Source organism: Petromyzon marinus, chromosome 24 (genome assembly GCF_048934315.1).
Source record: "Petromyzon marinus isolate PM22_M1 ecotype Great Lakes invasive population chromosome 24, UKy_Petmar_22M1.pri1.0, whole genome shotgun sequence".
Lineage (NCBI taxonomy): Eukaryota > Metazoa > Chordata > Hyperoartia > Petromyzontiformes > Petromyzontidae > Petromyzon > Petromyzon marinus.
In genome coordinates this window covers 2,387,874-2,405,728 of record NC_133690.1, presented here as the reverse complement: position 1 = coordinate 2,405,728, position 17,855 = coordinate 2,387,874, and the positions used below count along the sequence as shown (strand labels likewise).

The window sequence follows — 17,855 nt, the reverse complement described above, 5'->3', positions numbered from 1 at the left end:
GAATGTGTATGCTCTGACTTTAACGTAGCTATTTCTGTGAGCAGTTACAAGCTAATCACTCAGCTATTTCAATGCTAAATTCTATGCTAATTCCATTGTCAAGGGGTGCCTCTGCGGATGTGTATGCTTTAACTTAGCTATTTCAATGCTAAATTCTATGCTAATTCCTTTAACAAGGGGTGCCTCTGCGGATGTGTATGCTTTAACTTTTAACATAGCTATTTCTGTGACCAGTCACAAGCTAATCATTCAGCCATTTCAATGCTAAATTATATGCTAATTCCTTTGTCAAGGCGCTTTGTTCCTCTCACACAGCTTAAAGGCCGTGATCTGAACGTGGCTCTTTCACTCCAGCGCTGTCCTACCAGACAGTCTCGTCCCTTCACCTGATGAAGGCCGCTTGTGTTGTGGCCGAAACGTCGTGAGAATATTATTGTGTTATTTTATTTGATCAATTAATTATTTTATTCTCATTCTACGTGACTTTACCGAAAGAACCAAAGAAGATGAATCATTGCAGTCACGAAAGCTTTAAATCGAAATTTTCCCTACCGCTCACGACCCCGGCTCCTCGCGAAGTCCCCGAACACGTCACCGGTCCTCCCTCAAATACCCCGAGGGGACATGACGTCACTCCTCCCGAGGCGAGTGTGACATTCCGTCACCCCTCTACTCCTCAACATCACCCCGCCCCTGTAAAAAAAAACTCAGCCGACCCGGCTGCAACTACTCCGTGAGCAGTGCCTCCCCCCCTTTTCGGGAACCGACGATACACAACGAACGTAACACAACTAATGCAACTCCCCAAACGTAGAAGCTTGACCGGCAGCTAGAAACCGAACATTAGGGCACGCCGGTACAAGCCAAAGTCCGGGCATAGACGCCACCCGGAACGGCAAGTGGCGATAAGGGCGGGATGGAAGAGGACGGCATCGCCGTCCTTCAGCGTATGCGCCTGCCCCGCGAGCGCATGCCCGCCGCCGGTCCACTCCCTCGCGCGGCGTCAGCCGCCGGAGCCGGCGTTGCACCGTCCCGCCGCGGCCCAGATTGACCCTGGCCAGGACAAGGCGCCGTAGGTGACGCCGCCGCCGGCGGGCGATGCAGCCGGCGCCTCCACCGTCGGGCCACTGCCCCCCGCGGCGGCCGTTTCCGCAACCGGCGGGATCAACGGCGGTAGCTCTGGGGACACACAGGAGGGCAAGGCGACAGTAACATCCCCCCTGCCCCCAGGACCCGGCCCGTCGGACGCCTCCACCGCCGGCCGTCCCGGAATTGGGGATGAATCAGGGAAGGCGGGCGGCACCACCCGCTTGAGCCGCGATGGGTGCACGATCCAGTGACGCTGGCCCAACCGGATGCGGACACACTGAGGCCGTTGGACCCCCACTACCTCGACAGGGCCCTGCCATGGCCGATGTAGTTTAGGGGATGTGCCTACCGGCACCTGAGGGCAGTGCAGCCACGCCAACTGGCCCTTTTTCCATGGCAACCCAAAGGCTTGATGTTTAGGCAAGCGCTCCGTGGCCGCCTGCCGACTGGCCGAATTTTCTAAAGCTGCCTGCCACGCTTCGCACAGCCGATCCAGCGCGATTTTCATCGGAAGGGGAATGGATGACCCCTTCTTGACTGTGCCAAGGTCCAATTGAACGAGCACCGGGGGCTCAGGCTCCCTCCCATACATAAGGAAAAAGGGGGAGAACCCCGTCGAGGCATGAGGAGCCAGTCTGTACGCGGCCAACACCCCCAGGATGAACAGGTCCCAGTCCGATTGGGACGAGCTCACGTGATGACACAACATGGACGTGAGCGTGCGGTTCAATTGTTCTACCATCCCGTCGGACTGGGGATGGTAGGGCGAGGTGCGGACTTTCTTCGTCCCAAGGAGGTCACAGACCTCCTTGAGTAAACGGAACAAAAATTCCGCCCCTGATCAGTTAAAAGCTGTTCTGGTGCCCCCTTATCGAGAACATACCCCTGAACGAATGCCTCCGTGATGGACGAGGCCGATTGGTCCACCAGGGGCCACGCCATGGGCCAACGTGTGAGGTATTCCACCCCCACCAAGAGGTATTTGTGTCCCCGTTGGGATGTAGGGAATGGTCCCAAAATATCAAGTGCCACGATCTCATTTACACAAGAAACCCGGATGGACTGCAGCGGGGCCCGATCCTGACCCACTGGGGCCTTCCTCCGCGCACAGTCATGGCAACCCTTCAAAATCAGTGCCACATCATCCTCCACGCCCGGGCAATAGTAGTCCCGTTTAAGGGTCAAGAGGGTCTTGTGGTAGCCGAGGTGCATAAGCTTCTCGTGAATGGCTCGGGTCAATTTACCTCGTAAGCCAATGGGCACCACCACACAATATAATTCCAATTGAGCATCCCAACGCACGAGGAGTCCGTCATGCATGGCGACCACCGGGCCAGCCGACGGAGCCGAGCTCCGGGGCTTAGACCCAACCCGGCGTCACAGCCGCAGCAGAGAGGAATCCTCCATCTGCATCTGGGACCATACCTCCCGGGGGAGTCCCAGACCAAAATCCCCAGGCAACGCCCCACCCGGAGAGGGCGCCGCATAGGCCGATACAACCAACTGGGCCACGGTATCCACTGGGGCCTTACAGCGGCTGGAACCCAGGGCGCAGGCGCACTCGCCCACCGGGGGCCGCCTGGAAAAGCCGTCCGCATTCCCATGCAGAGTCCCCTTCCTGTGGATGACATCGAAGGGGTACCCCTGGAGAACCTCGAGCCAGCGTGACAGCTGAACCGAGGGCTGGTCAATTCGGAGGGAATATTGCAGGGCTGCATGGTCGGTCCGGACGGTAAACCGGCGACCATACAGATATGGCCTGTACAATTGGACGAAGAAAACAATGGCCAGCAGCTCCCTCCTGGTCACACAGTACCGCTGCTCAGTGGGGGACAAAACGCGGTTGCCGTAGGCCACCTCCCGTTCTACCCCATCGACAACCTGAGCCAGGATGGCCCCAATGCCCGTGTCACTGGCGTTGGTGTCGAGGAGGAACGGCCGGGAGAAATCCGGGTACCCCAAGGGCGGCGCATCTGCCAAGGCCGTGCGAAGCGCCACAAAAGCGGCCTCCTTCCCCCAGCGAAATTTCTGTCCCTTGGCAGAGAGTGCATGTAGTGGCTTCGCAATAGTCGCAAAATCGCGGACAAACCGGCGATAGTACGATGCGAAGCCCACAAAGCTACGCACCTCAGCGACAGATGTAGGAGTCGGCCACGTCCGGACACAAGCAGTCTTTTACGGATCCGTGGCCACACCTGACGCGCTAACAATGTGGCCCAAATACTTCACCGATGGTTGCAGCAGGTGGCACTTCTGAGGTTTGAATTTTAAGCCCGCAGTGCACACTTTGGCGAACACCGCCTCCAACCGCTGCAAGTGTTCGTCAAACATACGTCCAAAAACGATAACGTCGTCCAAGTAAATCAAACAAGACTCCCACTGCAGCCCTGCCAAGACCAATTCCATGAGGTGCTGAAAGGTGGCCGGGGCCGAATGAACACCAATAGGGAGCCGATTGAATTGGAACAGCCCCTGGGGTGTGTGGAACACGGTCTTTGTCCTGGAGGCCTCATCCAATGGTAACTGCCAAAAGCCCGAAAGCAAATCGAGGGTCGAAAGGAACCGCGCACCCGAGAGGGCGTCGAGGGAATCGTCCATGCGAGCCAAGGGATATGCATCGGCCACTGAAATCTTGTTTAATTTACGGAAGTCGACGCAGAAGCGGAGACTCCCGTCTCGTTTCTTGACTAGCACGATGGTGGCTCCCCAAGGGCTAGTGGAAGGAGAGATAATGTCTGCCGCCAACATGTCATTAACTGCGGAGCGGACATTATCCTTTTCCGCTGGGCTAAAACGGTGTGAATTCAGTCGAATAGGGGCCGAGTCGCCCGTGTCGATATGTTCCAGGAGAGTGGTACGGCCCAAATCGAATTTGCTCTGGCTGAACACATCGGCCAATCTGACGATGAGATTGCGGAGCCGCTGGCGCTCCTGGGAGGACAACGAGGCGTTCTCAATGCACATCGCATGATGCGTCGGCCCCCCCCATGGGCAGTACTCCCGCCACCACCCCTCCCGGTGGCTCAAGGATGCCGGGAGGAGGGCCTGGGGTGGCATGCGCCAACACAGCACCAACAGGGACAGCGATCGGCGCGGGCCCCGCAGCTCCCCCAGCCGCCACCTCCCTCGGCTCCAGCCGGGCCACCTCCACGGGGCACGTATCCGGGGCCCCGACCTCCGGGATCTTCGCCAGGGCCACGTCACCGTCTTCCTCTTTGTGCGCCGGTACACCAGGCGCGGTCTTCCGTCTCACGCCAGATTTGGACATGGTCGCGAGCACGGAAGCCACTTCTGACACCAGTTGTTACGGTGTAAATGACGACACGGAAGGCAGACGTTGTCAGGGCTGACGCCAACAGTTTATTAAGGGCTGTCGCCTAGCTTTTGAGGAAGGGCTAACACAGGGCTTGGTGGTTAAGCTAAATCTCCCCAGGGGAAAGGTACTGGCAACCCCTACGCCCCCCCAGGCTAACGGGCTCTCCCCACAGCGCTGACCAACTCGGCCAGCCGGGTCAAGTAGCCCCCCTACCCTGGGTCCCCACTTCCCTACCACTCACGACCCCGGCTCCTCGCGAAAACCCCGAACACGTCACCGGTCCTCCCTCAAATACCCCGAGGGGACATGACGTCACTCCTCCCGAGGCGAGTGTGACATTCCATCACCCCTCTACTCCTCAACACAGGTTAACAAGCTGAGATTAGGAGCACTCCCTATAAGAGTGTGCTCCTAATCTCAGCTCGTTACCTGTATAAAAGACACCTGGGAGCCAGAAATCTTTCTGATTGAGAGGGGGTCAAATACTTATTTCCCTCATTAAAATGCAAATCAATTTATAACATTTTTGACACGCGTTATTCTGGATTTTTTTCTTTGTCAGTGGGCAAACGTACAAAATCAGCAGGGGATCAAATACTTTTTTCACTCGCTGTACATGCACATGCATGCCAAGGACAGTAGTTGAAGGTGGACCAGGTTAACAATGTTGAAATAAAGAGGTCGATGAGAACAGAATGGAGTTATTTTTTTTAACTGAACTTAGTCATGAACAGCAACATAGCAATGTGCATAAAACAAGTAAGTGTTTAGTCATTGTATATTACTCTTTGGTTCTTTCGGTAAAGTCACATAGAAAAATAAAAGAAAATAAATAATATATCACGACGTTTCGATCGCAACACAAGCGGTCGTCCTCAGGTATAAAAAATTATCCAGTAGTGGAACTGCTGAACCAGCGAGAGAGCTGTTACAAGAAGAGGTTAAATATGTGGCGAAGGGCAAGCAGGCGGGGTCTGAGCTGGAAAGGAATTCCAGCCCCGGACGAAAGCACGTCAGTTGTGTTAATGGGGGAGCTTAGGGAGAGAGAGATTAGGGAGAGAGATTAGCATGAAATGAGCTTCCGTTGCCGCATAAGAGTATCGTCCCCGCATATGCGCACAACAGCAGTGTTAATGGGAGATTAGCACTATGTTGATGGGAGAGATTAGGCAGAGCGATTAGGGGGATTAGCAAGTTAATGTCATGTCTATGTGTAACACAAGCTGCTGCGGCGCTGCCAACTGTGCTGTGAGAGGCAAGCGCGCCCACGCAAGAGAACCACCGCAACGGTTTTCGCGCCAGTGAGACACACAGCCCATCACACAGCCAGAACCATCGATACCTCGAGGCTAAGGGAGGAGAGGTGGCCATGTTAGACCCCAGCCCGTTAATGCAGAGGCACCTAACAGGGCAATGCAACTCAGAGAGTCGGAGATAACAGCCAAATGGCAGGAAGGATGGAAGCACCACAGCAAGTTACGATTTTACTTGGTTAATAACGTCCTTCCAATGATTGCTCAGCTTATACCCATCTTCTCGGTTCAAATTGTCTCTGTGTTTATATATCTGGATGGCTTCATGGACAAATCTTTCATGGTAGTCCGAAGGTTTGCAGAGTATCTTGGTCTCAGAAAAAAACAATATAGTGCGAGCCCACTGCGTTATAACAATGATTAGCCACGGCAGAGATATGGGTTCTGCCGTGTTGTATATTACTTTCTATAATATACGGATCATTAACATGGATCCTTGAGAAAGCATGTAGAATGAAAGCAGAGGCGTACAGAAGGAAGCGTGCAGAGGTGTATACTTGGTATTGCATGAGAGGACATGAAGATAGAGCAATGAAGATCGGCTTTTGTGCAGGAGCCAGATAGATTTGTGGCATCACAGAAGCATGACGAATGGAAACAATGAGGGAAGGTCTTCATTCAGACGTGGATTGATAATGCTGACGATTATGATTCAGTGTGGGCATTGGTTTAACGCCTTCTTTAACGTTCATGGGATTTCTCTTTGGAAAGTGTAGGTGTGGAGTGAAAACCCGGATGGCTCTGGAGCTGTGAATTTCCTCACAGGAATGGGAGGATTCTTGCAGGCAAACCTCTTTGGATACTTTGGAATAAGGTACATGTCATGCACGTTACACACTTCTCTGGCAGATGTGATTCAAGCTCTCGCGCTTCCTGTGGAGATGTGCCCCGTGTTGCACGTATGAGTCGCATCAAGCAAGGGACATCCATGTGCACAAACTCACCAAACAAGGGAAGAAAATCTCATGTCTACATAGGCTTGCAAATAACAATTTGTAGGTGTAATAATTTACATTTTTTGAGTTTATAAATAATATTTGACAAATGAATAGTAACTGTAGTATTGTTTATAAAATATATGGTCATTTATTAAATACAGGTTAAACTGACGGTCACGTGCAAATCATGATTACTAGCAATGGCAATATGGATTATTTTAGATCGAAGTATTTTTTTTTATAGGAAACCGGTCACCTAGGTGATGGAGGGTTGTGGGCCAAAGAGGGGGTAGAGCAAGTTGCAGGGCTGTTGGACAGGGAGTTTACAATGCAAGTAGGAAGGATAACACTTCTACCTTTCTCTCTGGTTCTTTCGGTAAAGTCACGTAGATAGAAAAAAAAAATAAACCACGACGTTTCGGTCGCAACACAAGCGTCCGTCTTCAAGTGTGAAAAAATTATCTACTGTTGTGGCTTTATATAGGCACGAGAGGGGAGAGGGAAGGGGGGTGGAAGGAGTTTGGCTGTAGGGGGAGGGTTTGTGGCATGCATGGACAGGTGGGGGTAGAGAAATTAGCAAGTAAATGGACTTGTAGTACAAGTCGTAATCAGACGACGACACCCGGGTGGGTGAGTGAGGATGACGACACCCGGGTGGGTGAGAGAGGAGGACGACAACCGGGTGGGTGAGTGAGGATGACGACAACCGGGTGGGTGAGTGAGGATGATGACAACCGGGTGGGTGAGAGAGGAAGACGACAAGCGGGTGGGTGAGTGAGGACAATGACACCCGGGTGGGTGAGCGAGGACAATGACAACCGGGTGGGTGAGTGAGGATGACGACAACCGGGTGGGTGAGAGAGGAGGACGACAAGCGGGTGCGTGAGCGAGGACAATGACAACCGGGTGGGTGAGGACGATAACCGGGTGGGTGAGTGAAAATCATAGCAGTTAAAATTTGACGTGGTTTATCACATCCTTCCAATGATTGCTCAATCTGAAACCATCTTCTCGATTAAAGTTTTATCTGTGTTTGTATATCTGGATGGCTTCATGAACAAATCTCTGAAGGTGGCCTGAGGGTTTGCAGAGCACCTTGGTCTCAGAGAAAACAATGTCATGTGTGCCCACAGCATTGAAACAATGATCCGCCACCGCCGTGGAGTTGGTTCTGCCGTGTTTCAAATCCGCTTTGTGTTCACGAACCCAGACCTTAATTGGCTATTAATGCATGCCCAAGTAACACCCTTACACCCTAACCTAGTACATTAACAAAAAATTCAGCGCTACTGCATTGGCAGTGGTGCAAAAGCACAAATCACATAACAGTAGTAGTAATAGGTTTTTACCCTTTTATCTGGCACAAAAACTGACACCTTTATACAAGGGATCATGTTTGCAATAACCACAAAACAAGCAGTCAAAATGCAAACAAAAAGAGACAACTCTGATAATGCACTGTCCTTGAATTGATTGGTCCACACCCGAGACAGCTTTTCTTAGAGCCTAGTCTCCACTGGTGTTGGACCAGAAGACGCCAAAAGGCGTACAACTCAAAAACAGCGGACTATCAGAGTATTGAGAGCTCGGGGTAAGCATTTACACTGAGACCCCCTTTGCCAGTAGCACGATATAGTAATAGGTTTTTACCCTTTTATCTGGCACAAAAACTGACACCTTTATACAAGGGATTATGTTTGCAATAACCGCAACACAAGCAGTCAAAATGCAAACAAAAAGAGACAACTCTGATAATGCACTGTCCTTGAAATTGATTGGTCCACACCCGAGACAGCTTTTCTTAACACTTCGTCACAAACCACTGCCTTTAAAGGATATGCAGTGGACCTTCATCGCACGTGATTTAATCGAGTGCATTTCTTATGAGTGACATTCATGGTGAATCACAAAAAGTCTATTAATCGCAGCAGATGCGGGTGGAAGATGAATGTCGATTGTAATGAAAGTTACATTTTGACTCATGGAAATTGTAAAACATATTCAAGGCTCAGTGATATGCATATTTAAAACTGCAGTGGTAGCATTTAACATAAGTTTATATTTACATATTAAGTAGTGATTTTAGACCAGAATGAACATCTCATTTTACTCCATTTCTCAATTATCAGCAACATCAAACTCGTGAGAAATTATATAATTTTGACTTTTAAATACTCTCATTTTATTTTGCTGTCTAGGATAACAAAGGAAGGTTTAAAATTCAACCCGAATATTCCCGAAAACGTTTCGGAGGGTGTGGTGACTGGCTTGGCTTACCTGGGCAACAAAATTACGTTTTCTGCAACAGTAGCCAATGTGGTGCTGACGGTGACTGCAATAGACGAAGCTTCACACACACAACTGGAGGTGGTGGTGAGCAGCACTGAGAAAGTCTTCCCTCTGCTCCTGAGTAAGGCCACACTATTATGCACCAGATATATCTTCACATCTTAGATGACGTATCTTCATCTTTTACTCGGCACACCCTGTTGATCTGGAATGCACATTTTTTCATCATGTTTCGCCATTTTTCTCTCATCATTTTAATAAGGTTCAATAGTTCACAATAGATATCTATATTAAGCTGACCACAGATTAAAGCCATTACCAAAGTATTGTAAAATATAAATTTCATTATCATAGGCAGCGTTAAATGCATTTAGCAGTGTGAAAAGTGAAAGTCCGATCATACATTATTTTTGACCATTAAACCTTTTTATTTTATTCACGGCAGTCTTGAAACTCACAATTTATTGTTACCCAAGGATTTCAAGTGTACAGATAAATCAGATGACCGTTTGGCATTAACTTCTCAACTGTTGTTGTGGCCAGAAACGAAATCCCACACTGGAGCACAGCCCCCATTACTTTACCATTGGTGTTTGGTTTGTGGGGAATCACACTTATCTGTCCACCTCAAATACAGAGCAGTCGTTGCACGTAAAAAATGGGTGACATTGCCCACTTTGTGTATCATCACAAGGGCATGACTCACTGTCTTTCCAGCGACAGAGCAATTGGGGCAGTTTCCCACAGTTTCTAAAGTATAATAGTGACACCCCTCTGATTTCTGCTAATATTGGGAGGATTATCCTATTATCCTATTATTTGTTCTCCTATCCACACATGAGAGAGTGTAATTAAGTAATAGGTTTAATTGGCTGATACTTCCATGGTATCCACACATGAAACCAGACAATAGGATGAATGACGTACATTTGCGGTCAAACCTATGGACAAGCGCAGATAATAAGTCGACTTTGCCACAACTTACAGGTTAGGTGGATATTCCAGAATCTCCATTGTCCGTCCAGAGACTCCCCATTAATATTAATGGAGATTAAATTGAAGTCGATTGGATTTTAATGGCGATTCCACATCACATACAGTGAGGAAAAAAAATATTTGATCCCCTGCTGATTTTGTACGTTTCCCCACTGACAAAGAAATGATCAGTCTATAATTTTAATGGTAGGTTTATTTGAACAGTGAGAGACAGAATAACAACAAGAAAATCCAGAAAAACGCATGTCAAAAATGTTATGAATTGATTTGCATTTTAATGAAAGAAATAAGTATTTGACCCCCTTTCATTCAGATTTCTGGCTCCCAGGTGTCTTTTATACAGGTAACGAGCTGAGATTAGGAGCACACTCTTAAAGGGAGTGCTCCTAATCTCAGCTTGTTACCTGTATAAAAGACACCTCTCCACAGAAGCAATCAATCAGATTCCAAACTCTCCACCATGGCCAAGACCAAAGAGCTCTCCAAGGATGTCAGGGACAAGATTGTAGACCTACACAAGGCTGGAATAGGCTACAAGACCATTGCCAAGCAGCTTGATGAGAAGGTGACAACAGTTGGTGCGATTATTCGCAAATGAAAGAAACACAAAAGAACTGTCAATCTTCCTCGGTCTGGGGCTCCATGCAAGATCTCACCTCGTGGAGTTGCAATGATCATGAGAACAGTGAGAAATCAGCTCAGAACTACACGTGAGGATCTTGTCAATGATTTCAAGGCAGCTGGGACCATAGTCACCAAGAAAACAATTGGTAACACACTACGCCATGAAGGACGGAAATCCTGCAGCGCCCTCAAGGTCCCCCTGCTCAAGAAAGCACATATACATGGCCGTCTGAAGTTTGCCAATGAACATCTGAATGATTCAGAGGACAACTGGGTGAAATTGTTGTGGTCAGAGGAGACCAAAATGGAGCTCTTTGGCATCAACTCGCCGTGTTTGGAGGAGGAGGAATGTTGCCTATGACCCCAAGAACACCATCCCCACCGTCAAACATGGAGGTGGAAACATTATGCTTTGGGGGTGTTTTTCTGCTAAGGGGACAGGACAACTTCACCGCATCAAAGGGACGATGGACAGGGCCATGTACCGTCAAATCTTGGGTGAGAACCTCCTTCCCTCAGCCAGGGCATTGAAAATGGGTCGTGGATGGGTATTCCAGCATGACAATGACCCAAAACACATGGCCAAGGCAACAAAGGAGTGGCCCAAGAAGAAGCACTTTAAGGTCCTGGAGTGGCCTAGCCAGTCTCCAGTCCTTAATTCCATAGAAAATCTGTAGAGGGAGCTGAAGGTTTGAGTTGCCAAACGTCAGCCTCGAAACCTTAATGACTTGGAGAAGATCTGCAAAGAGGAGTGGGACAAAATCCCTCAGATGTGTGCAAACCTGGTGGCCAACTACAAGAAACGTCTGACCTCTGTGATTGCCAACAAGGGTTTTGCCACCAAGTGCTAAGTCATGTTTTGCAGAAGGGTCAAATACTTATTTCCCTCATTAAAATGCCAATCAATGTATAACATTTTTGACATGCGTTTTTTCTGGATTTTGTTGTTGTTATTCTGTCTTTCACTGTTCAAATAAACCTACCATTAAAATTTTAGACTGATCATTTCTTTGTCAGTGGGCAAACGTACAAAATCAGCAGGGGATCAAATACTTTTTTCCCTCAGTATGAGAAAGCAAGCTTTAGAAAATCCTCATAAAAGATCCTGGCGATTCTACGTCTACAAAGATCCCACAATCCCTTTAAGAGTCTTATTCCAAGAATTAAAATTAGTATTACAAGATAGTCATCTTGGGATACGCCCAATACGAACACTCATGTGTTAGTAACAAGTTGATACACTTGTGGGTCGTTCTGGTGATGCGGTGCGGAACCCAAACCACCACAGTTCAGATAACATAGCCCAGGAATAATTGACATGATCAGAGGGCAACTCTCCTTGCTTGTGACTTTTCTTATCCTCGGTCTCATTCATTCGCATTATTGTTTTATTAATGAATTACTAAACACCTTTTCATTGTTACGAATAAATGTAAGTCCAAGGACTTGAGTTTATAAAGTAAATGCTAATATGTTTATAAAATGTATGTTTTTTTTCAAATGTGCTGCGTGAGAGATTCCAACGCAGCCACCTTTGATGTGTTTCAGAGAAGCCAGTTGCCTTCCCGACGTCTTCTGGAAGAATTCAGATGTTGCATTGAGATTATAATTCATGAACATTTACATTTTATGACAAAGTACACTTTTAATTCCTATGACAAACATGCATTGAAGAAGTCATTGGATGTGATCTTGGTATATAAGTTCAAGTCAATATGATTTTGTCTCATGCCTTGCATTGGTTGCAAAGTTACAATCATAACAGTATAATGTTTGAATTTATATGGTGCTTAAATGCCTCTGCAACTCAAAGAGCTTTACATCGTATCTCACGTTATGTTTTTATGGGAGGATTACATTTATGTGTGTACAATATGGAAAATGTATCCATTGTGCCACAATCTTCATCGTGTTATTTTTTTTACAAAAATGTAGATTACTGTTTAACATTCAATACCGTATATATCATGGATAGTCTTTCACATATTTTACATTAACGTTTTATCATTTAATTGTTTAAATTGATATATTATATCAATGATATTATTTGGGTCTTTCGGTAAAGCCACGTAGATAGAAAAATATAAAAAAAATATCACGACGTTTCGATCACAACAGAAGCAATCGTTTTCCTGCTTCAGCAGCTCTCCCGCTATATTTTTTTCACCTGATGATTGCTTGTGTTGCGATCGAAACGTCGTGATATTTTCATTATTTTTCTATCTACGTGGCTTTACCGAAAGACACTTTGAATTCATGCAGTCACGAAAGCTTTAAGTCAAGATTTTTTTAAATCAATGATGTATGTGCTGAGGGGCCGTCCATAAATGAAGTCACGCGATTTTGTCCTATTTTTGATCCCCCCTCATCACACGGCGTCACGAAAAGTCAGACCCCCCTCAAATATGGCGTCACAAAGGTTTGCCCCCCACCCCCCCAAAACACCATATTACCATTTTGAAAATAAACATGCTTCAAATCACTTTAAACTATTGTCATTGTAGTGCACTCTGATGTTGTAGGAGAAAACATGTATTTAAAAGGAGGCGTTAGAAAGCTGAAATTTTGCATAAAATTCACTTGAATATATTAATCGTCTAACTAAAACTGCAGATGTTCAGAATATTACATTGGAATTCTCTTATAATTATCAAATATTAAAAGTAATTATAACTATGAAAAATACTTGAAACTTTGTCGTAGAACGAAGCTAAATGGGGAGTATAATTATAAAAATCACATTCCACAGAATGAAAAGCCCTGGTAGAATCATTAAATTTAAAATGTTTCATAACAATCATTAAACAAATTTACAAAATGTACGCTTCTCCATTCTCCCATGGAGAAGCAAAATGCTCCTTCAAGGAATAAATAGGGAGAGCATGGATCTCTTCATCCTGTGGAATGGATATTCCATTCAGATCAAGTTCTTCGTCTATCCAATCTACACTCTTTATTTTTTCTTTTTCGCGATTACAACCATTAGTTCACGTTGCCGACTTTCACCGACTCTCTGTGGCCTGATGCGTTTGGGCCCTCTGCAAAACATGACTTTGTACTTGGTGGCAAAACCCTTGTTGGCAATCAGAGGTCAGACGTTTCTTGTAGTTGGCCACCAGGTTTGCACACATCTCAGCAGGGATTTTGTCCCACTCCTCTTTGCAGATCTCCAAGTCATTAAGATTTCGAGGCTGACGTTTGACAACTCGAACCTTCAGCTCCCTCCACAAATTTTATATGGGATTAAGGTCTGGAGACTGGCTAGGCCACTCCAGGAGCTAAATGTGCTTCTTCTTGAGCCACTCTTTTGTTGCCTTGGCCGTGTATTTTGGGTCATTGTCATGCTGGAATACCCATCCACGACCCATTTTCAATGCCCTGGCTGAGGGAAGGAGGTTCTCACCCAAGATTTGACGGTACATGGCCCCGTCCATCGTCCCTTTGATGCGGTGAAGTTGTCCTGTCCCCTTAGCAGAAAAACGCCCCCAAAGCATAATATTTCCACCTCCATGTTTGACGGTGGGTATGGTGTTCTTGGGGTCATAGGCAGCATTCCTCCTCCAAACACGGCGAGTTGAGTTGATGCCAAAGAGCTCCATTTTGGTCTCATGTGACCACAGCACTTTCACCCAGTTTTCCTCTGAATCATTCAGATGTTCATTGGCAAACGTCAGACGGGCATGTATATGTGCTTGCGGGTGCTGCAGGATTTCAGTCCTTCAAGGCATAGTGTGTTACCAATTGTTTTCTTAGTGACTATGGTCCCAGCTGCCTTGAGATGATTGACAAGATCCCCCCGTGTAGTTCTGTGCTGATTCCTCACCGTTCTCATGATCATTGCAACTCCACGAGGTGAGCTCTTGCATGGAGCCCCAGGCCGAGAGAGATTGACAGTTCTTTTGTGTTTCTTTCATTTTGCTTATAATCGCACCAAATTGTTGTCACCTTCTCACCAAGCTGCTTGGCAATGGTCTTGTAGCCCATTCCAGCCTTGTGTAGGTTTACAATCTTGTCACTGACATCCTTGGAGAGCTTTTTGGTCTTGGCCATGGTGGAGAGTTTGGAATCTGATTGATTGATTGCTTCTGTGGAGAGGTGTCTTTTATGCAGCTAACAAGCTGAGATTAGGAGCACTCCCTTTAATAATGTGCTCCTAATCACAGCTCGATACCTGTATAAAGACACCTGGGAGCCAGAAATCTTTCTGATTGAGAGGGCGTCAGATACTTATTTCCCTCATTAAAATGCAAATAAATTCATAACATTTTTGACATGCGTTTTTCTGGATGTTGTTATTCTGTCTATCACTGTTCAAATAAACTTACCATTAAAATTATAGACTGATCATTTCTTTGTCAGTGGACAAACGTACAAAATTAGCAAGGGATCAAATACTTTTTTCCCTCACTGCACCTTGTTGCAACACCATATCGATATGGGCGACGCAGCTCCTATTCGACAAAGCTCATATCGGTTCAGTTCTGTAGAAAAGGAACATGTGCAGCAGGCGGTGGAGGAAATATTGGCGGCTGATATAATTTCACCATCAACCAGCCCTTGGGGAGCCCCTGTGGTGTTGGTCAAAAAATATGATGGAAGCTTAAGGTTTTGTATCAACTTTCATAAATTAAAGTTTCAGTGGCAGACGTTTATCCGCTTCCACGTATAGATGATTCCCTGGACGCATTGTTGGGCGCTCGGTTCTTCTTCACATTGGACCTATTGTTGGGCTTTTGTCAACTACCCCTGGATGAGTCATCTAGACCAAAAACTGGGTTCCAAACGCCTCAGGGACTGTACCAATTGAATTGTCTCCCGATGGGATTGCATTCAGCACCTGCTACTTTCCAGAGGCTTTTGGAATTGGTCCTGGCGGGACTGTAATGGGACTCCTGCCTCATTTACTTAGATGACATAATCGTGTTTGGTCGCACATTTGAGGAGCATTGCAAAAGTTGCGGGCTGTGTTCTCTAAGGTACGGTCGGCTAATCTCAAATTGAAACCTGCTAAATGCCATTTGCTACAAACCTTTGTGCGATATTTGGGCCACATTGTCAGTGCAAAAGGGATCGCTATAGACGCGGACAAAACAGCATGCGTACGCGATTGGCCAACCCCCATGTCGGTGGGTGACGTGCACAGTTTCGTTGGGTTTCCTTCATATTACCGAAGGTTCGTTCCGTAGTTCGCGATGGTTGCAAAACCCTTGCATGGCCTGATGGCTAAAAACCAAAAGTTAAAATGGGGCCAGGAGGAGGACACGTTTGTTGCACTGCGAGATCGCCTTTCCAACGCGCCTCCCCTTGATTATCCGGATTTTTCCCTGCCGTCCATATTGGATATTGATGCTAGTGACCTGGGCATCGGAGCTGTCCTCTCACAGGTGAAGAACAGGGTGGAAAGGGTAATTGCATATGAAAGTCACGTCCTGTCAACCGCTGAGCAGTGGTACTGTTACCCGCAGGGAACTTTTGGCCATGGTGTACTTTATTCAGCAGTACAGGCCTTATTTTTATGGCAAGGACTTCATCGTCTGCACGGCCCATGCGGCCCACCAGTACTCTCTGAGAGTTGACCAGCCTTCTGGCCAGCTTTCACGCTGGCTGGAGGGACTCCACGAGTAATGCACTGTAATGCAGATGGATTATCCCGCTTACCTCTAAACGAACGTTGCGCATGCTCGTCGGGCGCGGGCTGGTGTAAACCACCAGCGGCTGGGTCACTAGGGGTTGTAGCAGAATTGAGTGACCCGGCATCAGCCGGGGTGGTCACACACAGGGAGAACACTTGGGCCTCACGCATGCCGAATGGGGCCAGCTACAGATGGAGGATGTTTCCTTGTTGAACTTGCGGCGCCGCGCTGAAACAAACCACAAAAACCCTTCAGGAAGGACTGTTGATGAGATGGGATGAGGTTTCACAACATCGGTGTATAGTGGTCCCCACCTCCCTGCAGGGTAGGTTAACGTGGGTAGTACACGAATATAAATGTATGCACTTCGGGCATTGAAAAACATTGCTAACCCTGCAATGATACTTTTATTGGCCGGGAATGTCAAATGATGTATACCATCTGGTCAAAGGTTACACTGATTGTGCATGCCGAAAGCCACCATCGAAAAAGTCTCAACCCCCATTGCAGTACATCACAGTGTACCGTATGAACAAATTGGTTGCGCTTGACATCCTGGGACCTTTTTCGAGTACACAAAGAGGAATACATTTCTCCTGCTTGGGGTAGAATATTTTTCCCAGTGGCCACTGTCTTGTCCATAGCCCGACCAAACGGCTGCATCCATTGCCGATGCATTTTTGCACGGCTACGTGATGGACAAGGGAGCTCCCAAGGAGCTTTTCACAGATCAGGGTTGGAATTTCTCGTCCAAGCTGCTGCGCAAAGTGTACGAAAAATATTAGAATGTCGTCATACCATCCTCAAACAGATGGTATGGTGAAAGCCTGCACAGAACCTTGACATCGATGGTCTGTCAGGCAGTTAATGAGGCGCAGACAGATTGGGACTTGCACGTTCCGGGAGTCTTGGCAGCATACAGGATAGCCCCACACACCTCTACGGGATTTTCCCCATTTTTTCTTATCTATAAGCGGTAAAACGAACCCCCCATAGAGGCTCAGTTGGGTATGACCCTCGGGGAAAAAGTGATCAGCCGTGCCCCTACAGGTTATGCTTGGTCGTATTTCTGAAGCTCACGAAGCAGCTCTTTGACTTATCCTGGTCCCAACACCAAGCCTAACGGTTACTCCCTCGTTGAAACAAACTCAGGTTACCTAAAGGTGAACCCACCAGGTATGAAGTAATCACATAGAGTTATAAATAGCAGATGCCTCCAGACATAATGGGCACTCCTTTTCACAATGAACAAACACGCTAAATTTGAAGATGTCTCACCTCAGTATAGGTAAACTTCAAAGAAGACATACTATTTTTGAATAGACAACCATCACAATACTATATCTTGCAGGAGGAATGACAAGCCAGGCATACAGCATCACTGTTTAAACATATGGGGAGATATTGTAGCACCTCCTCTTGTTTAACACGTAGGCTTTCGCGACCAATATTATTCATAATAAAGGTTTTTGGGTTAGATCGCGTTATTTATAAATGTGTCGTAACCCACCACCACCCGACACGGCCAATCAGCAAAAAAGTGTCACGTTGACAAAAGACAAATAATGCTGTACTTTAGCCCACCGGTGTGTTGAAGAGTGAATCCACAACATTTACAGTTTGAGTACGACGTTTCGCTGGTAATTACACTTTTTTG

The 17,855-nt window shown here is 47.1% G+C and overlaps 1 protein-coding gene across 11 annotated transcripts in view; it reads left to right on the top strand.

Annotated features, from left to right (window-relative positions):
* PGGHG (protein-glucosylgalactosylhydroxylysine glucosidase) overlaps positions 1 to 14,901 on the top strand; it is a 58,303-nt gene extending 43,402 nt beyond the window's left edge. For all 11 annotated transcript variants that reach the window (XM_032959823.2, XM_032959822.2, XM_032959819.2 and 8 more), the window contains 3 exons: positions 6,435 to 6,532; positions 8,855 to 9,066; positions 12,114 to 14,901. In XM_032959823.2, the coding sequence (XP_032815714.1) occupies positions 6,435 to 6,532; positions 8,855 to 9,066; positions 12,114 to 12,166 (363 nt within the window). In that variant the 3' untranslated portion in view covers positions 12,167 to 14,901. The remainder of the gene's footprint in view (positions 1 to 6,434; positions 6,533 to 8,854; positions 9,067 to 12,113) is intronic.
* Positions 14,902 to 17,855: the final 2,954 nt, after the last annotated feature.